At 38.7% G+C, this 21,974-nt stretch overlaps 1 protein-coding gene and 1 long non-coding RNA gene across 9 annotated transcripts in view; one reads left to right on the forward strand and one right to left on the reverse strand.

Moving 5' to 3' along the window:
• The window catches only part of LOC127548267 (uncharacterized), a 36,881-nt gene extending 24,299 nt beyond the window's left edge, over positions 1–12,582 (forward strand). For both annotated transcript variants that reach the window (XR_007950341.1, XR_007950342.1), the window contains exon 2: positions 12,294–12,582. This is a non-coding gene — a long non-coding RNA (uncharacterized LOC127548267). The remainder of the gene's footprint in view (positions 1–12,293) is intronic.
• ANK1 (ankyrin 1) overlaps positions 1–19,713 on the reverse strand; it is a 190,909-nt gene extending 171,196 nt beyond the window's left edge. For 4 of the 7 annotated variants that reach the window (XM_051975589.1, XM_051975583.1, XM_051975588.1 and 1 more), the window contains exon 1: positions 19,580–19,709. In XM_051975589.1, coding sequence (XP_051831549.1) covers positions 19,580–19,606 — 27 coding nt within the window. In that variant the 5' untranslated portion in view covers positions 19,607–19,709. Of the gene's footprint in view, positions 1–19,579 lie in introns of all 7 variants that reach the window. The other 3 variants (XM_051975584.1, XM_051975582.1, XM_051975590.1) reach the window with 1 other exon arrangement.
• Between the last annotated feature and the right edge of the window lie 2,261 nt (positions 19,714–21,974).

Below are 21,974 nucleotides of genomic sequence, written 5' to 3' on the forward strand. Positions count from 1 at the left end.
TATTTTTCATTATCACAAAGGAGGGTGATAATGGTAGGACCAGGATGTAGTGGAGGGAGGAGAGATGACTGACATATTAATAAATGACTAGGGCAACTAGGTAGCTCAGTGCATAAGAACTTCTGGACATGAAATCGGGATGACCTGAATTCAAATCTTGCTCAAGACAGGAGTTATAAAATGGGAATAATAATCTTTTATGTGAGAGGGTTGTTGTGAGGATCAGACAAGATAGCACATGTACAATGCCAAGTTGCTATATAAATACTATTATTATTGTTATATAAAATAGAAAGTATTGATGTGTTTTTAAAAGAAATGAATGAATGAATCATATTCAACAAATATGTATTTCTTGCCCACTGTGCAGGGCACTTGGTTACAGAGGAAAGACAGCAAGATGTTCCATGTCCTCATGAGACTTATTTTAATATCAGCACATATTCACAGAAACAAATAGCAGAGGATTAATGAGAACATAAATAGCAGCACTGCCCCCTTCCTCTTCCTCACTTATTCAGATATACATCTGCAATGGCAGTACTAGATAATATTCCCAAAACATACTATTTCAAGAGTTGTGTGTGTGTGTGTGTGTGTGTGTGTGTGTGTGTGTGTGTAGCTTAGAGAAAGGCAGGAAGAGGTGAAAGGAACTAGAAGGCAGCATTCTGAAAGGCAGAAAAATGTATGGGGAGGTGGGCAAAAGGGAGGAAATCTGAGGAGGACTGAGGGACAGACTAAAAGGGACTCCCAGATACAGGACTAGGGAAGATGTGAGAAGAGATGTTCTCCTTTCTTGCTCTGGAAAGGTCCATGCTAGGTGGCTGTCCCATATATTGTTCTCCCAGTCTGTTTATTCTAATTATTATTATTATTAAATTTCATAAATGTACTGCTAAGCACACTGAGGCAAAGACATAATATTTGCATCAAAGATATTAGAAGTAAGCTTCCTGGTATTCTCCTTAGGGAAACTACTTCAAGAGGGGCAGTCTCTATTCCATCCAGCCTGAGTTTGTTTTCACAGTTTTTAACCTCTAACTTTCAGATATATTCTCTTTGTACTGAAGATTTTTCCTTACTCTAGGTGGTAACACCTTTCAAATGCCCCACTGATTTGTTGAATTAACAGAAATGACTCATAATCTGTTCCATCCCCTTCTAATCACCCAGTACCAGACATTCATTTGTATTCTCCTTCCTCTTATGTCTAAGAAAAGAGGAGAGTCGTATTTTCTTCTAAAATGGTTTCCCCTTGAGCTGAGTGGATGCTGAAGTGTCAATCCATCACTTACAAGCCTGGAGTGAACACTCCTAATTGCCAAACAATGGGGGATACAATCATATTGAGGTCCCTAATCTCAAGGGTCCCAAAATCTAAAGGAGGAAAACAAGATACAAATAATTATGTTCATTCAAGAAATGCAAAGTATAAATCAAAGGTCATCACAGAGAGAAGGCTAAAGTATGGGCTGAAAGGGGGAGTAGGGACAGGGAAAGGCCTCTTGCAGAAGGTGGGTTTGAACTGAGTCTTGAAGCTCAGTTTGCTGAGGCGAGGAGAGAGAGAACTCCAACATGGTGGATAGCCAGTGATAAGGCAGGGGAGATGGAGGGCCCAGTGGGAGGAACAGTAAGAAGCCAAGTAGATGCTAGGTCATTAAGGATTTGGAGGAGGATAAGGAGTAAGGAGATGGGAAAAATAAGAAGCCAGATGGTGAAGGACTTAACATGACAAACTGAAGAGTTTATATTTGATCCTGGAGAAAATTGGAACTTGAGTGGGGGTGGGAGTAGAGGAGACATGGTCAGCCAGTCTTTAAGAAAATCAGCTATGTGGAGAATGGCCTGAAGTGAGGATATCCTAATTTAGGATTATAGCAGTCAGCAATTATAGCAATCAGATTATAGCAATAGTCCAGGGAAGAGGTCATGAGAGTCTGCTTCTGGATGATGGCTATGAGGGTACAGCAAAGAGCATCTTTTTTTATACAAGAGATGTTGTAAAAGTAGAAATGAAAAGACTTGGCAGCCAATTGGATCTATGGGGTAAGAGAAAGTAAAAATCAAAGATGACACTGAATTTGAAAGTCGGGGTATCAGTAAGGAAAGTTTGAAAGAGAAGGTTAGGAAGGAGGGGGCTGGAAAGATACTGATTTCTGTTTGGATATGTTGAGTAAGAGATGTCCAAAAGGCAATTAGTGATGAAAGCCTGGAGCTTAGTAGAGAGATTAATGTTGGATATATAGATCTTAGAATTCTCTATATGTAGAAATGATTGTTGAATCCATGGGGTTGATAAGGTCACCAAGAGAGATAGCGTATAGGAGAAAAGGGGCCCAGCACAGGGTTTTGGTTTTAATATTTTCCTAGTGATGGGATTCTTGATCCTTAATTCTTGGTAACTGGGTAAGTCATGGGGTGGGGCACTAACTGGAGAAAGCTTGAATTGTTGAAAACAACCAGGAAGCCAAGCTACTCCCTAAAGCAAGTGTGGAGGAGCACTGATGGAATTATTTCTCCTGAAATGGGCCTTTTATTTTTAGGGAGGGCCTTTTGTTATCCTTAACCGGGCCCTTATTGAATTCTTTGTCAAATTCCTTGCATCGAGAAAATTATGGTAATTCCACAGTTACTGTATCCAATCAAAGGGCCAAGTTAAGATGTAAATAGCTGAGATGATTTTTCTTCTATAAAAGAACCTCCTGGTATCCCCATTCTTTGCTAACTCCTCTTAGGGTTAGCCTACTTACTAAGAACTACAATGGCTAACTCCTTTTTGTGAATTTAATCTGCCAATCAATGGCATAATTCCCTCCCCCCAACTTCTTTAGGAATTTATCCCTCCTTATGGCCTCAGATTCATTAGAAACTGCTCTCCTTAAGGTAGCAAGTTCTTTAGGAACTTGCCTATGACATCTTCCCCTTTGTTAATGCTGAATTCTGCTGGGGAACTTAGCCCTCATCTTTTTCCTTGTTAATCACTAAAAACTCCCTTTTGGAACTTAGCCTGTCAGTCAATGGTGTTATAATAAAATCTTTGCCACTTGATTTGGAGATGGTCTAAGTCTACAAATTCTTTTGAGGCACCTTACAACACTGTTCTGAAACCCTAATATATTTGAGGAGTTCAACCCCCCCAATACTAGATACCTTTGAATTTTATGTTTTGGCAAGGGTTCTAGAAATCAACATGGTCTTAGAGTCAGGATAGCTAAATTATGCTTTCTTAATGACTCACTGTGGAGACCTGGACAAGAATTGACACTTCTGTGAGCCTCAGTTTCCTCCTTTATAAAATGAGGGACTAGAACTAGATGATCTCCAGGGTCGCTTCCTGTTCTAACTTTCAATTAGGATGATATGTGATCTATAGAATATACCCCAGATACAGATGGCAGGGGATGTAGGGTAGAAAAGCCTCAGGATTTAATGTGGAAATGATAGTGAGCAATAAGTTGCTGCTGAGCAAGAGAAACCATCACTGATTCTAATTCCAATTGAGAATTCCAAGTGGAAGATGGAGAGGATGGGGAAATAGAGAGAGGGTTGTTGGGGGAATGGAAAGGCTTTAAGGGAATTCCTCATTCCTCAGACCTCCTGGCAACTTCCTCTTCCTTTAGTTCCTTCTGAGGTTTCTTTTTTAGCATGTCAATAGGTCCTGATGCACACACAGTCTATTGCTCCTTACTTACCCCAAGAAGATTCCTCTAGACTCAAAGGATCATGGGAGCAAAACAGCTATTCTGTAATATGTAACACTATTCCATTATGATTTTGATGAGAATCAGAGAGCTAGGTTTTTTGAACCTGATGTATTAGTTTGAAGCCTCAACTAGCTATGCCTTGATAGATTATAAACTTTAAAAAATGAAGAAAAAAAAGCATTTATTAACCAATCAACCAATAGCGATTTATTAAGTATTTACTTTGTAAAAGCTATGGGTAACTAGATGACTCAATGGATAGGTCATTGGACTTGGAACTAGAAAAACTTATCTCTATAAGTTCAAATTTGGCTTCAGTCACTAACTGTGTGATCCTGGACAAGTCAGTTAAATCTCAGTTTCCTCATCTGTCAAATGAACTGAAGAAGGAAATGGCAAATCACTAGTTATCTCTACCAAGAAAACAGGGATGACCAAACAGGGTCATGGAGATTCAAATGCAATCAAAATAATGAGTTAGCAACAATATGTACAAGTGACTGAAGAAATGATAGCTATCTTCAAGTACTTGAAGGATTGTTGTGTAAAAAGATTAGATTTGTTTGTTTACAGGACAAAAATCAGAAGCAATAGGTACAAGTTGCAAAGACAGTACTTTAGACTCAGTATGAGAAAAAATTCTTAACCATCAGAGCTGCTCCCATGGGGATGGGTTCTGCCATCTTGGAGGTTTTTAAGCAGAGACTGGAAAACCACTTGTCAAGGATGTTATTGAGGGGGTTCCTATGTGGGTGGCTTGGACCACATTCATTGCCTTGGAGGACCCTGGTAACTTTTAGATCCTGTGATTCTGTAATTCTCTTTTTTTATAATAACTTTTTATTGACAGAACCCATGCCAGGGTAATTTTTTTTTATAACATTATCCCTTGCACTCACTTCTATTCCGATTTTTCCCCTCCCTCCACCCCCTCCCCTAGATGGCAAACAGTCCTATATATGTTAAATATGTTGCAGTGATTCTGTAATTCTCAAAAGCTAGGATGGATTTCACTTAAAAAAAAATCTTGGAGCATAGAGGAAGTGTTCAATACATACTTGTCAATGAATGGCTTGACTTAAAATGGATGAGTGCACAAAGATGGATAAACTCTCCATCTTCCTGTGCTAAGAATATCAAACATCCTCAGGAGAAGAGACTGATTCTCCTGTCTACTATCTTACTTTGTCCTACAAATTATGCCCCCCTTTCAGAGGGAAGAAGGCCTTTCTTTGGGTCTGCCATCAGGATAAAGAGCAGAGCATTTCTAGCACTAATCAAGATTTCCCAATTCTAAATTATGGCAGATTCCCAAGCTTCCATCATAGCACTTCCTTTCTTATGATCTTCCTATGAAATATTGGATTTGAATTTCACTGCAATAGTTTAAAAAAATGCTGAATTCAAATCCATCTTGAGACATTTAGTGGCTGTATGACCCTGAGCAAGTTATGTAACTTCTATTTGCCTCAGTTTTCTTATTTGTAAAATAAGGATAATCATTATACCTACCTCTCAGGGCTGTTATAAGAATCTAATGAGATAATAATTATAAAGTACTAGCACATAGTGAGCGCTATATGAATATTAACTAAAATTGTGCGAGTCTGGCCAAGTCAATTAACTCTTATTTGTCTCAGTTTCCCCATTTATAAATGAATATAATAATATCCCTACTTCCTAAGGTTGTTGTAATGAAAAAATGTTGTAATATGATATGTCAAAATAGGATTAAAATCATATATCATATCAAAAATGATAATATTTGTAAAATGCTTTGCAAATGTTTAAGAACTATGTAAATGGTTCATGATGGTGGTAGTGGTGATAGTTATAGTAGAAGTAATAGTGGTAGTGGTGGTGATAGTAATAGTAATAATAGGAAGAGGAAGGGGAGTGGTAGTGGTGGTAGAAAAAATAGTAGTGGTGGTTTGGTAGAGATACTAGTAATAATATCTGGAGGAGGAAGAGGAGAAGGAGTACTAGGAGTAGTAGTGGTGGAATTGGTGATGGTAGTAGTAATAATAGTAGTAGTACTAGTAGTAATTGTAGTAGTGGTGATAGTAGTAGTATGTAAATATTTGAGGGTAGTAGCGCTGGTAGTAATAGTAGTGGTGATGTGGTAGAGATATTAGTAATAATATTTAGAGGAAGAGGAGTACTAGTAGTACTAGTGGTGGAGTTGGTTGTGGTAGTAATAGTAGTAGTACTGGTGATGCTGGTAGTAATAGTAGTAGTAGTAGTAATGGTAGTAATGTAGTAGTAGTATGTAAATACTTGAGGGTAGTAGCACTGGAAGTAATAGTAGTGGTGATGTGGTAGAGATATTTATAATATTTATATTTAGTAATAGTATTTAATAATAATATTTAGAAGAAGAGGAGTACTAGTAGTACTAGTGGTGGAGTTGGTTGTGGTGGTAATAGTAGTAGTACTAGCGATGCTAGTAGTAATAGTAGTAGTACTAGTACTAGTAATGGTAGTAGTAGTGATAATAGTAGTATGTAAATACTTGAGGGTAGTAGTGCTGGTAGTAATAGTAGTGGTGATGTGGTAGAGATATTAGTAATAATATTTAGAGGAAGAGGAGTACAAGTAGCACTAGTGGTAGAGTTGGTTGTGGTGGTAGTAGTAGTAGTAATACTAGTGATGGTGGTAGTAATAGTAGTAGTAATAGTAGTAATGGTAGTAGTGGTGATAGTAGTAGTATGTAAATACTTGAGGGTAGTAGCACTGGTAGTAATAGTAGTGGTGATGTGGTAGAAATAGTAGTAATAATATTTAGAGGAAGAGGAGGAGTACTAGTAGTACTAGTGGTGGAATTGGTTGTGGTGATGGTAGTAATACTGGAAGTATGTAAATGCTTGACAGTATTAGCAGTAGTAATGGTGGTGGTATTGTAGAAATATTAGGAGTAATAATGATAGAAGTAGGAGTGGTGATGGTGTTGATGGATAATAGCAGCAGCTAGCTAGCTGCATGTAATGCTTTACAAATATTATCTGATTTGACACCCACAACAACTCTAAGTGCTGTTATTATTATTCCTATTTTACAGTTGAGGAAACTAAGACAAAGACTAATACCTCACCTAGGGTCATCCAGATAGGAAGTATCTCAGTCAGAATTCAAATTCGGGTCTTCCTGATTCCAGTCCATCTCACTATGCCCACTGTGCCACTTTGCTGCCTTAAGGTGAATGATGACTTTTTGGACTATTTCAGAGAGGGAATCTTTATTCAAGTGATGAGGAAGAGAAGAAGAAGGATAAGAACAAATAGCTAGCATTTATATAATACCTACTATGTACCAGGTACTGTGCTGAGAACTTTATAAATATTATGCCAGTTATTGCTTACAACCCTAAGAGGTAAGTGCTATTATTTTTTCCATTTTACAGTTGAGAAAACTGAAGCAACTAGAATTTAAGCAATATGAGTTGGAATTTGGTAGGGGTGTGCTATTAAATGCTTAAACAACCTTCCAGGGGACACACTTTAAATTTTCTGCAGTATTAATATTTTCTCTATAACTTTAATTTAGACAATCAATAAAACATGTTTGGAGGCAGCTAAATGGTACAGTGGATAGAGTATCTGTCCTGGAGTCAAGAGAACCTGATTTCAAATCCAGCCTCAGACACTTAACACTTATTGTGTGACCTTAGATAAGTCACTTAACCCCAATTGTGTCTCAAAGCAGAAAAAACAACCCCAAAACCCTAACAAATAAATAAAACATGTTTGCTGATTTCTGAGGTATAAATTCTTATAACTTAACAATGGGCTCATAAGCTTATGTGAGCTGGCTGTAGTCCTCTGACCAAAGATCCCTTCCAACTTTGTGACTCTAATACTCAGAGCTGTAAGGTCTTCAGGTACTAATGCAACAAGAACCTGTTTTCCCACCATCTGGGAACCAGGCTAGTTAAGCTCAAAGATCATTCCTAGGTGAGCTGCAAAGAAAGTATTTACCAAATGTTGAGTCTGCTACCTGGCTGGGAGAAAGGAGCACCTGTACTGAAAAACCACCCAGGTGCATGATTTCTGGAAGAAATATTTTGCAGATTAGTTCACTACATACTCACAGATCACAAAGATACCTCGATTCTGTACTTGAGGGAGAGAGGCAGTTCTAACATACTGACAACAAAGAAGCTGCCTCACTCATCCCAATTCCATTTTATTGGATTCTTACTGATTCCCTGATTTCCCCAGAGAATTGTTAAAGCATCCAGGTTTTAACCAGCAAGGCCCTGCAGGCCCTTTAGAGCCAGAAAGCCAGAAAGGAACCGAACTATGTATGGAGAAATCACTATAGTCTAGGGTGGGTGTGACTTGCTTTATGAAGTAAGCAGAATTTTTGCAAATTACATCCCATTTTCCCCTTAACTTAGATTGCCTCTCACAGATTGATAGATTCTTAGAACAAGAAAGCATGTTAGAGATCACAGGAAAAGGCTGCCTGGAAATGTCTGGTTCAAGCTGGGGACAACCTAGATGGGGATGTGGGAGTGGGAGAAGAGGAATATTCTTTAAAGGGGGCAGTTAAAGAACAAATGGAGAGATCTTGAAATCGAATTTTGCCCAGCTGTGTGATTTTACACGTGGCTGTTTGTTTGGTGGGGCTGGGCTGGCCTGAAACAAGACACTTATTTATTGTAAAGAATTCTTCAAATAAGACCTTACTCAGTGGCTGCCCAGGATGACATCTAATTGCATCTCATGAGCTTGAGGAAGGAAGCATGGAATAGTAGAAAGAACATTGGATTAAGGGTAAGAGTATGCGAATTCAAATAGAAATTCTACTTATCAACATGACCTTGAGACAGCTAGATGGTGCAGTGGATAGAGTGCTGGGCCTTGAGTCAGGAAGACCTGAATTCAAATACAGCCTCAGACACTAGTTGTATGTTCCTGGGCAAGTCACTTTACCTCTTTCTGCCTCAGTTTCCCCAACTATAAAATATTACAAATAAAATAATAGCACTTCCCTTACAGGGTTGCTGTAAGAATCAAATGAGATAATATTTGTAAAGCACAATGCCTGGCACATAGTGAATAAATGCTTATTCCTTTCTTCCCTCCCCAAATCACTCATTCTCTTTGGGGTTCAGTTTCCTTCTCTGCAAACAGAGAAGAGAGATCTCAAGGTCCCTTCCAGTTCTAAATCTACAGTTCTGCAACCAGAATCAGAAAATATTCTTAATTGGACAAGACAGGAATGAATAAAACAGGATTGGTCTCATCCAACAAGCACTAACTGCAACATCGTCGTCTCTGTTATCCCTATTTAAAGAGACTTTTGCCCGAAATGCTCAAAGCAATCAGCTGATGTTAACTCAGCAATCTCTCCCAAACTGCAAATACTATTGCCTGCATTTCACAGACAGAGAAACAGAGATAATGGAAATTAATTGACTTTAAAATTCTGTGTGAAGTTGAAAGACAATATTGTATAAGGGGGAGAAAAAACAAACTAGATTTAGAATCTGGAGGACTTGGTTTGAATCCCAGTTTCTTTCCTCAATGTTTATGTGACTCTAGACAAATCACTTCCCCTTTCAAATGGGGACAATTGTACTAGACAGTTTTGCTCTATATTCTATGAAATTTTCAGCTCTAAATTCCACAAAAAGCAAGAAATTAAATCTGTGAACTTCCCAGATCACAAGATCATGAGTTTAGACTCTGGTATAAATGTTTCATTTTACAGATGAATAAACAGAGTCCTGGAATGGAAGGTGACTCACTTATATAAGGAGTAGATGACAGAGCTGAGCTTCTCCCTCAGGACTCCTGATTGACAATCTATATGGAACTTATTCTGGACTACCATGCTATCATCCTATTGCCCACTCATGCTGCTCAGCCAAAGCTTATGAAATATCAGGGTTTTAAGTTTATTAGCAATTCCATTCATCCCTGGCATGGGGGAAAAGCCATTCTTTTTTTTTTTCCTCTGAGGCAAATTGGAGTTAAGTGACTTGTCCAGAGTCACACAGCCAGGAAGTGTCAAGTGTCTGAGACCAGATTTGAACTCAGGTCCTCCTAACTTAAGGACCAGCACACCTAGCTATTCTTAAAGCTTAAGTTTTTAAAGAATTGTGAAAGAAATAGTGATATGTGAAGTCAAAGAAAACAGGTAGTTGGCGGGGTGGGTTCAGGGAAGGTTTTCTAGAAGGAATGGATTTTGTTTTGGTCTTTAAACATTGAGTAAACTAATAGAAGAGATTATAGAGAAGAGAAGAAAAAATTTAAGATAGATGTGAGATGGAGATGGACCTGTGATTTCATTAGTGGAGAAAACTCAGCTAAGGAAACTCCCCCTACAAAAATAGACCTGTACTTTCTAGTTTAAGGTCCAGAGCATCTAAAGGTTACATGATCACGCAGCCAATAGGGATCAAATGTAGAACCAATACACTTGACTCTTTTGGATAAGAGGCCATGTTGATAACAAGGATGGGGAACGGCAGTGGGAACCATGTTGTTTTCACACATGTGAAGAACTGTCCTAAGAAAGAAAGATCAGACTCCAGTCTGTTTAGCCCCAGAGGACAAAACCAGGAGTACGAGTGTAGAGAGAGGCAGATTTCTGCTTCATTATAAGGGGAAACTTCCTAACAATCAAAACTCTTCCCAAATGGAGTGAGCTGTGGAGAAGGAAAGTGGGTTTCCCTAACTAGAGGTCTTTGGACAAAATCCATACTTGTACAAATTAAATAGCAGCATAAGAGTCTCCTTGCCTTTTAAAAGGATAACCCAAGAGGGAGTATATGATTAATTGGTCACACCATTTCTCTGAGCTCAAATATTCAGTGACTCCCTATTGTATGCCAAAGTCCAAAGTCCTTGGCCTGGCCCTCCTCAATCAGAGTTATTCCTTTCTCAGTCCTCTGTGTTCCTTCCCCCAAACAAGAGCTTGTCTTTCTCTTTCCCAGTCCTTTGCTCATGTTCTACCTTATTCCTGGAGGGTCCTCCCTCCTCCCCAAGTCAAAATCCTAGAAGGTCAGAGTGGGTCCAGTTTGACCAGACAGGACAAGCCCCACTGGCAAGAGGTCCCCAGAGGTCACCCAGACTTTCTTTGTTTGAAGACCTCTAGTCATATTGCTGTGGACTTGCCACCGAGTTCTAAACATTCTGAATAGGTGAGCATTCAAAGGGAGATTTCATAAGGCTTATCCCAAGCAAACTTGGGAATTTTGTTTGTTGTAAAGTCTTTTTCTCTCCCCACTCTAGCAATTTCTTCTCTCACTTAACATATACTCGAAGCATAAGGTAATGGAAGTGAGGTGCTAGTCCCAACTTTAATTCTATTCCTTTTTTTTGGCAAGGCAATTGGAGTTAAATGGATTGCCTAGGGTCACACAGCTAGTAAGTGTCATGAGTCTAAGGCTGAATTTGAACTCAGGTCTGGTGCTCTATCACACTGTGCAGCCTAGCTGCCCCAATACTTTTCCTATTAGCTGTGTGAATGAACAAATCACTCAATCGCTCTATGCCTCAGTTTCCTCCTCTGTAAAATGAGAATAAGAACACTTGTCCAACTGCTATCAAAAGCTAACATTCATATAACATTTTACAGGTTTGCAAAGTGTTTTGCAAATATTACTTCATTTGAATCTTCCAATAACTGTACGAGTTAAGCTCTATAGCAGCAATTCTCAAACTTTCTAGTCTCAAGATCCCTTTATATTTAAAAGGTTTTGAGGACCCCTTTCCCCAAAAGGGCTTTTGTTTATGTGGGTTGTATTGATCAAGAGTTAATATTAGAAATGCAAATAATGGGGTGAAGGAAACAGGGAGAAAAATTTGGTTTATGTGGGTTATATTGATCAAGAGTTAATATTAGAAATACAAATATGGGGGTGAGTGAAATGGAGGAAAAAAATTTGGAACACAAAGTTTTGTTAGAGTAAATGTTGAAAATTATGCATGCGTTTTGAAAATAAAAAGTTTTATTTAAAAGAAATGAAAATAGTTTAATATTATTATGAAGGTAGTTTTGGTCCAGTGAACTCCCTGAAAGGGTCTCCAAATCACATTTTGAGAACCATTGCCCTTTAGTACTATCATCTTCATTTTAAAGGTAAATAATCTAAGATTCAGAGAAATTAAATGTCATACTCATGGCTAGTTAAGTGTCATACTCATGATTTCCTGATCTCAGGACCTTTTTCAGAGAGTTGTTGTGAAGAAAGCAAGTAACTGAAACTCTCTAACTGTGAAAGAAGTATTTAGGGGAGGGGACTGACCTTTATGTCAGATAACAAGGGTTTAAGGATCTGCTGAATGTGAAGGCCCTACATTTCATGTGCTCTCCTCTAGCTTTCTTTCCCTTTGGAAAGGAAGTCTTCCCTCCATCTCCTTCTCTATCCCCTTCCTCCCAAGCCAAATCCCATCCCCTGTTTTGCTTCAAAGCAGCTTCCTCTCCATCTCTAATGGGTTTTCTAAGTAGCCTGTCATATTATTAGGAATCTATTCCACTGTTTGCAAATCGTCATCACCCTCAATCAATAGCAGCCATTAAGGAATGAGACAGGAGGGAAAAGGGCCAGATAGCTTTTTATTTTTGTTTGTTTTACAGACTTGACAGGGAGTTGGAACCCAATGGTATTCCATATGAAGACCGATGCCAAAACAACCCTTGGAAAGCAAAGAGTTAACAGATTCCCAGCTTGTACACCAATACTAGTCCATTAGTTCCAGGAAGAATTATCAAATACTCTACTGCCTGACTTTTTCTACATCTGATGAGTAATGCTCTGAGCCTACACTTTTCTCAGTATGGAAAAACACCCTCTGGTCTCAGTGTCCTGAGAGAAGGTTGCTATTTTTATGGGATCTGTCAGTAAATAAAGTCTGATTGAAGACAGTTTTCTAAAGCTTTTCATTCATACATACCATCTCTTGTTACAACATAATGGAGTTTAACAGCTGATTAGAGGCACAGTAGCAACTTGGGACTTCCTGGTTTTACCTCTTCCTCTTAATGCATTTTGCTTCCTGTGCTATGACAGCAAATTCAGGTAATAAATCACACTTTGCTCAACTAGGAATCCACAGAGAGGAGGGAGGGTCAGGGGTAGAAGAAGGAACAACTCCCAGCTGAGTACCAGTTATTGAAAGCATCTTCACTGGTTGTCAGAAAAAGATGACACAATCAGAACTTGCCCTGAACAGGAGAAAGATAGCTATCATCAGCCCTATTTGGAGACAGGATAAACATATCAAGAGATAACATGCAGGGCAATGATCTCCAAGACCTGCACACAAGACCCATGCTTCATTTTGATTCCCAGCAGATAATAATAGACAACATGGCAGAGGGGTTTTTTATATTTGCATTTAGGGAACTTCCTATGAAGAAATTCCCTCAGCCAAAGCATGTGGACATCTTTTCTGTAACTTACAGTCTTAGAGCGTGAAAAGTTAAGTGACTTTCCAGTGTCACAGAGTCAGTATGTATCAGAGGTCAAAAATTAAACATCTATACAGCACTAAGGCATTTCCGTCAAATTTCACTATTATTATCATCACTAGCATTTATAGAGTGCTTTATACATATCTTGGTTAATCTTTGACACGTCTGAGAACAATCCTAGGAAGTAGGTGCTATTTTTAACCTCCATTTTGCAGATGAGGAAACTGAGGCAACTTAAATGACCTGTATAAATGACTATAGATAGATATATATCTACATAGGTGCATACATACATATACATACATATAAATATATATGAAATATAGGGCAGCTAGATGGTATAGGAGTCAAGAGGACCTGAGTTCATATTTGACCCCAGACATTTACTGGCTGTGTAACTCTGGAAAGTCACTTGATCCAATTTTCCTCCTACCCCCTCCAAAAAAAAAAAGAAAAGAAAAGAAAGAAAGTGGTTTATATATGTCAAAATCCTTCACATCAGAATCTTATTACCTAAACCTTCATTTCACTCTTTTCATTCACTGACTAAATATTTATTAATCAGGAATGTTAACAGCAGTTTTTTCCCTCTGATCAAAAACTTTAAGGATGTTCCCCTCCTAGATTGACATTTTGTGATGGCAAATTAGGTTGCCTTTAGTCTCAATTCTTAACTTAGCCCTTAGTCACTAAAGGGTATTGCCTTGGATAAGCTGAGACCTGTCCTTAGAAAGGCCATGACCAGTCTACTTGATTGATTTCGTGTGGCCCTGGAGGAGAGAACGAAGCTGATAACTTTGTGTATCTGTCTCTCGAAAATCCAATTCACTGGAAAGTCAAGATATCACCCTCATGATGTCATTGGTCTTTTTCAAGAACAAAGGATGAACAACATTTGTGGAATACCTCCTATGGATAAAACAATGCTTAGTGATCTAGAGGCCACAAAGATAACAGAGTCTCTGTTTTCAAGGTATTTACACTCTATCAGGGAAATGAAGACATGGACATAGAAAGTCCCATGATTTGGAAATGGAAGCCATCTTAGAGATGGTCTTCTCTAATTCCTTCATTTTACAGATAAGGAGACTGAGACCCAGAAAGGTGAAAAAATACCTTTCCCAGAGAATAGAATACACTACAGGGTCTCCTGAGGCAGATGAGGTAATGGGGTAGTGAGAATAAAAAACTGGGAGATAGAGAATGATGCAGTTTTAAAGGGCCCTCTGTGATGTTTGAGAGACAAGAGAAACTAGTTTCATTTGGGAAGAATAGGGGAAGATTTCATCACAGAGATTGAATTTGAGCTGGGCCATGAAAGAAAAATTAAGCATCAGACAAAAAAACGATACCCTATGGACTTCCCTACCATGTCCCAAAGCTGGATACTTTCTTCCTCCCTCTCCTACCTTGTTTTTCTGCTTCCTTCTGTATGTTGTCTTCTTTTATTGAATTATAAGCTCTTTAAAGGTCTGTCTTTGTATTCTCTCCTCTTAGTCCTTAGTCTGGCCCTCGTAGGTGGTTAATAAATGTTTATTGACTGATTGACAGAACTGAAAGAGAAGGAAGAGAATGGGGGCAGGGAAAAGAGATGTGGAAAAGGGGATGGAGGGAAGAAAGTCTGGAATATATTTAGAGTAATGGTCTCCAAAAGCGGGGTTACAGCCCTAAAGTGGACTATAGACCTGGACACCAAGGGCTAATCAATCAGAGGACAGAAAGATAAGATGTATTACATTCTTACTGCATAACCAGGAGATTTACCTTCTTTATCATGCCCTTTACTCATTAGGGCAACTAAGTAGCACAGAGGGTATAGTGCTGGGCCTGGAGTCTGGAAGACCTGAATTCAAACTCTATCTCTGGTTCTTACTTGGGTATGTGACTCTGGGCAAGTCATTTCACCCTGTTTGCTTATTTCCTTATCTATAAAATGAGCTGAAGGAGAAAATGACAAACCACTCCAATGTTTTTTGCCAAGAAAATCCCAACTGGGGTCACAAAAAGCTGAACACAATTGATCAACAAACATTTAAAATATTTATTAGTGAGAACCAAAAAAAGTTTTAGAATCATTAATAAGATGTTATTTTAAAAAGATTATTTAGTTTGTCTCATTCTTTTAAATTTATAAATGTATATATTTTATTGTATATATAATTATTAGTGTAATAATACACTTATATAATTTATAAATAAGTGAATGTATCTGTTGGGAGTGAGTGCTCTCTCACTTTTTTTTAACTGATAGATGTACATGATCAGAAATGTTTGGAGACAATGGTCTAAAAATATAGAATGTGTGAAAGCTAAAAATATTAAGAGTCTTGAATGTCAGGTGAAATTGTTTAGACTTTTTTTCTGTACACAGCTGGGAACCAATGAAGATTTTTGGATGAAGAAGTACTACCCATTAGGAAGATGATTTTGGGATTGGTGTGAAGAATGAATCAGAAGAGCAAAGTCTACAGACAATTTGGATTAGGAGACTATTTACAACTGTCAAAAAATCACAGGATCTTAGCATCTCAGAGTTGGAAGAATCTAGAGACTTTTTTAGTCCAATCTGCAGCCAACAGAATAAGGATCCCTTCTACAACACAGAAGACAGATAGTCATCCAGCTTTGGCTTGGAGACTGCCAATGAGGCGGAACGTGCTACTCCTGAGACTGCTTATTCCATCTTTGAATAACTAAATTGTTGGGAACCTTTTCCTGACAAAAAGTCAAAACTGGTTTTTAAGACTTTCTGACTTCGCTCTAATTATTGACTTCTGGAGCCATGCAGAATAAATCTAATCTCTTTCATTTATAGCCCTTCAAATACTTGAAGACAGTTATCATCATCTCCAAGACTCCAAATCAAATATCCCTTGATCTTTCATTCCTTCCTTCTATGGAACTGTATTCAATCTTCTCCCCATCTCTATCATTTTTTGGATGAACTCCAGGTTGTCAATGTCCTTCCCATAAAGTGGCATCCAGAATGAAACAATATTTGATTTGATTTGAATAGTGTAGAGTAGCCTTACCTCCTCCTTCATTCTGGAATCTATATCTCTCTGAATTAAGTTTAATGTTCTCAATACAAAATAGGAAATAATATTCGTTAGAATAGCATTTGTTCTTTCTCTGTTGCATCGTATTAGTGACTCATATGAAGCTTAAAGTCCACTAACACCCCCAGCTCACTTTCACAAAAACTGTTGTCTGGTCTTGTGTCTCTCATTTGTACTTGGGACACTGATTTTTTTAGCTCAATTGCAAAACTTTGCATTTACCCCATTACATTTAATCTTCTTAGATTCAACCCATAGTTCTAGCCAGTCAATATCTCTTATTCCTCAGTGTAATCCACTTGGACTTGCTTTATTTACTTCCCTAATTTATGTCATCTGCAAGTTTGATATGCATACCTTCACCCAAATTATTTAGAAAGTGTTGAATAGGAAATTTTGACAGGATGAATTATTAACCCAGGGAGTTGCCATATTCCACACCTGGATTAGCCCCATGTTTCTGCTAGTTTGAAATCCTTTCTTTTAAGGCTCAGATCAGGTGCCGCTTTAACAATGAAGCCTGCTCCCCAACCCTCTTAGCTAGAAATGATCCCTCCCTCCTGAAATCTTTCTGATCGACCTCTCATTCATTTAATTATATTTTAAGTTAAGTAATAGCTCATTCCATCTACTAGATTGTCAGCTCTTCAAGGGCAGAGACAGTGTCTGACTCCATTCTGTATCTCCAGAATTGAGTGCAGTGCTTTGCATGCACCAGATATCCAATAAATATATACTGAATTGAACTGACATGAAATTACCTTCCTAATTATGATTCACTTAGGATAATATTACAACTAGTCTGCATTTTTCTGAGTACCTTCTGACTAAGCAACAAGAAGCATGTTGGAATTTAAAATAAATTTCAGCTAATCCATCAAGTCTTGACTTTGGTTGAATTGATAGTACATAATAACACCAAAACAAGAGCATAAGGTGCCTTTCAAAACATTTCCACACCTATTATCTTATTTCATCCTCACAATATCCCTGTAGATATTATTCTTATTTTTATCAATAAGGAAACCAAGGCCCAGAGAAGTTAAATTACTTGCTCAAGATCATTATTTTGTCTATGTTCAGAAAAAGCAATCTTGTAGTTTCTTAGTCAAGTATTTATTATTATCATTAATAATAATGTTCACTATTATTGCTAATAATAATAATGATGTCTTCATATTAATAATTTTCATTGTATTAATTGTGCAAATATCTATTAGTACTAATAATATTTATTAGTAATATGAATATCTACCATTCATACTACTATTTATTAGTAGTACTAATAATGCCTATTAGTAGTACCAATAATAATTTAGTTTATTATAAACTATATGTTTATAGTTTATATATTATAAATTATAGTAAACAATTTATTATAATCATTAGTTGTAGTAATAATATTAATAATAATGATGATGATGAAAGCTAGCACTTATATAGCACTTTAAGATTTGCAAAGAGTTTATCATTCAGAATGTTCCCAAAGTCTTAAAGCTGTTTTAAACTTCAGTAGCTTAAATAATTTTACAAATATCTCATTTTGTTTAATTTGGAATCAGGACACATTTGGACTCCATTCCCAACCATCTGAATGATCTTCACTTTATATCTCTGGGCCTGGGTTTCCTTAATTGTAAAATGAGGGGGTTGCACCAGATGGTCACAAGGGTCTTGCTAGTTCTAAGGCTCATCCTCCTGTGCGTGACTTCTCACCTCTATGCCGAGGATACACAAGTGAAAGAATTCACATGAATTTAGTGTTGACAATAATAATTCCCTCCTCACTTGCCCAAGCAGGGCTTTCAGTATAGGCAGTCTACATTTCAGAAATGACAGACTTCTAAGAAGTTTCCAGGAACTAGTAGGCCACAATCGTTCATTCTTAGCTGGGAAAGGCACAAAAATGTCCTTTTTTTCCCACTAAGCCATCAAGCAAGAAGGGTAGGGCCTTTACATAGTCCAACCTGGCATCCAATCCCTAAACTGTGGGCTGGATCACCAAAAATGGCTGTAACTATTAATTAGGGCTCCTTAAGAAATGGAATCAGTGGAGAAATCTCCGCTAGAGCTCTGGAATCAAGAAGACATCTTCCTGAGTTCAAATCTAACCTCAGACTCTTACTATGTGACCCTGGGCAAATCATTTAACTTCATTTGCCTCAGTTTCTTCATCTGTAAAAATGAAGTGGAGAAAAAAAATTGCAAACCCTATTCAATACCTTTGCTAAGAAAACCCCAAATAGCTGGTTGAAAGAAGTCAGTCATGACTGAATCAACTTAACAGCAATAACAATCACAAAAACACTCAGGCTGGTGATGCTCCAAAATAATAATAACCATCATATCAGTTTATCTTTTTTCTGAATAATCTTATTCCATCACTTTTCCTTGAGCCCACAAGCCTATATTTATTTCTAGAGGTTATAATGGAATATTTTTCTTTTTTATTTGGACTTCCCTCCCTCAATCTCCATTCCTTAAAGAGAAAAAATGTAAAATTCCAGGATCCCCAAAGAGGTGAATAATAAAGTGTATATATGAAGCCTACTGCTTACATTGGAGGCTACTAAGTGTTTGAATCCCTTCTGCACAGATAAGTCAGAGGATATGGATATGACAAGACCCTTAAACATCATCAATCAATCATTATCGTAGAGCTGAAAGGGACCTTCATCTAGTTCAAAGTCTTCATTTAATATAGGAGGGAAATGAAGTTCCTTATCTAGATGTCCTGCAGTTATTAAGCAGTACAGTCAGTATTCAACCTCAGATTCTCTTACACCAGATCTAGGGTTTTTTCAACTAAACTGTATGAAGGGCCAACCAGTTAGTTCCAATGTAGCCCCATCACATAGTCACTTTGCTCAGATCAAAAGCCGCTAATTTAACAACAGAAAATGGGCCCAAAACAATAATTATGGAGAGCCCCTCTCCCTAGATGACTTCAAAGAACATATTTCAGAGTCCATACAAACTTGAAAGGAAGAGAAATACATTAGTGGCTCAGAGCACATAACTCAGGCCGGAGACCAGAACTCTTTGAGAGCAAACCTCTGACAATAAAAAATACAAATTGAACTCATTTAAGGCAAGAAAGGTCCAAAGTGTTATCTCTGGTGATAAAACTTAAAAAGTGGTTCGGTTATTAACCAATAAAGTATGCTCTTCAGTTTGAACACTCAAAAGTAAGTAAAGATCTTCACTTCTCACTTTCAAACACATGCTTCTATTTCAACCAGATTTGTTACTGCAAAGAGAAGCAATTTTCCCAGTCCCAGACTTGGTCTCTCCATCTTTGCATCTTATATCATAGACTCCCCCCTCCCATTTTCTCATTACACATCTTTTTTCCTGAATCCTTTTTTTAACCCCCAGTTAAATACTCACCCTCCAGAACCACATTGGGCCGGGCATTCTGGTTATTAAACGTCCAGAAAATCTCCCTCCACTGGGGTTTGCAGTTTGAACAGGGTGGGGGCAGATAGTACACTGCTATTACCTTCCCTTAAGACATCTGACCCCAGAAAGGGCCCCAACTAAGTCCCTGGGTCCATTAGGCCTTATCAGGAGCAGGGAGTCTTCTCTATCAGGTCTCACCGGCTGCCTGGAGGCAGAAGGAGAAAGGGGAGGCTCCTACATGGAGGCTACAGATTACAGAAAACACTCCCTTTCTCTTGCCTCCCTCCCTCAGTCCCAGCATTAAGGCAATTTCTAATTGGAAATACAGTACTCACTCACCATTTTTCTTCCAGCATAACTCCTTCCCCAAGTGTTCCAACAGAGAAATAGTGGATGAATCACTGAAAAAGAGATCTTTCCCTTAAACCTTTCCAGCAGAAGCCGGCACCAAAGACTTCCAATGGCAAAGCCGCCCCCTGAGTGGAGAATGCCATACCCCAAGGAAGGTCTCCCTCTTTTTGCTCCCAAATGGCTGAGCTGAATGTTGGGGAGTCCTCCAGAGGCAGGACGCCTGGGGGTATCCTGTGAGACAAAATCCCAAATAACATTGGCTTTTCTCTCATGGCCAAAAGACTTTCCCCCAGAGTAGCTACCGTCCTCTGTTTAACCAGCCCAAGGGCCACATGACAGGCTTATGTCTCCCTCTATTTTTAAATTGCCTTCACTGGGGGCCCATGTGTTCCTTAATTACTGACTTGCAGAGATTCTGGGCACAATCTTAATGACACTGGGACCAAAAATAACAACATTCCTGGGAACCAGAGGTGAGTCACCACAAACAGCAGCTCGGAGGAAAGATGGGGCCCGAGCAGGAGCTCCAAGACTCCATGGCTGCCAGGAAAGTCATTGATGCTTCGGTGAGCTGCTTTCCCAAAGAATCAGCTTGGCTCTGCAGGGCTGTCACCCCAAGACTCCTTCTGCTGTGACTTGGTTTCCTGAGGCTGACTTCTTTCAGTCTTAGGAGAGATTTCATTTATAATTTCTGACACCAAAAAGGATGGAATGGAGTTTGCACAGTGTTTTATATAGTGAGTACACCGTGCCCTGGAATGGTAGGAACCACTGGGCAAAGAAAGCCGAGGAACCTGAAGTCAATGAAAAGCCAGACGAGAGATATTTTATAGTGCCTTGGAACAGGCGTCCCTTCCCTGACAGCTCCCATTCCTGTATTTATAATCTATAAAATTACAATTATTTATAAAGACATACCTTTATCCTATGGGTTACTATTGGGTTATATCATGATCTGAATTGGCTTAAACAATACTGATCATGGGGGAAGGGGCGGTTCTGATCTCCCTCACCTGACACTCTCCGCTCTCTTCCTGTTCTTCCAGGTCCCCTAGTGTGGCCACCATCTGTCTTCCTCTTTTCTACAGATCCAAAATGGACCTTGCTGTGAGGTCACAGCTGCCATAGGGGGGGAAAATGACCCTTTGCGGTCCCTGCAAAAGGACTGCTTCCACTCTCCATAGCAGCTGTATTGGCAGGAGTCAGCAGAGGTTGGGGATCATAGCAGAGCAGGGCCAGAGCATCTGACCATGGCCATGGGAAGCATGAAACAGGGAGGGCAAAGCAGGCTTCCAAGCACATCTTTGAAAAAAAATCATCAATAAACAGAAATTAAATCCTTAGCGGATATAATTTGAGGTATAGGACATAGGAAGAGAAATAACTTATTGGGGGAGGTGGGGAGGGATGGGGTGATTCCAAATCACTAAATATAAGCAGGATGGTGTTCAAGTTGACTTTAATAATTTGTATTCTAAAAAAAATTTCTCCTTCTTGGTATAAAATTCAGAGAATAATAGAAGCTCAAAGTTCAACCTGCACAGAAATCCTACTTATAACATCCCCCAGCCTCTGTTTAAAGAACCCCCAGAGTTTTAAAGAAACTCTCACTACACCTCCAGAGACAGTCTGTTCTATTTTATTTTGGGGAAGCTCCAATTATTAGGAAAATTTTCCTTAAAATGGCCTTAAATCTGACTCCCTATAGCCCCCTCCCTTTCCTCTTAGTTTTGCCCACTGTGGCCAAGCAGAGTAAGTGTGACCTGCCTTCCACACAAGAGCCCTTGTTTGAAACCATGCTGAGTTAGCCCGAGCATTAAGAGAAAGATTCTGTCCCACACCCAAGAAAGGTTGTGAAAGTCAAGACACAAATGTCTAAAAAGAAGTAACAGAGAGTATGATGGTAACACCTGAAATTTCTGCTTTTGAGGCAGGTTTAGCTTGGTGAATTGTTTGAGCTTGGGAGTTCCGGTGCTAAAGGTGAGAGATTATCCTCACCAAGCCTGGCACCAGGATGGTAACCCCTCCAAAA

This window comes from Antechinus flavipes, chromosome 2 (assembly GCF_016432865.1).
Source record: "Antechinus flavipes isolate AdamAnt ecotype Samford, QLD, Australia chromosome 2, AdamAnt_v2, whole genome shotgun sequence".
NCBI lineage: Eukaryota > Metazoa > Chordata > Mammalia > Dasyuromorphia > Dasyuridae > Antechinus > Antechinus flavipes.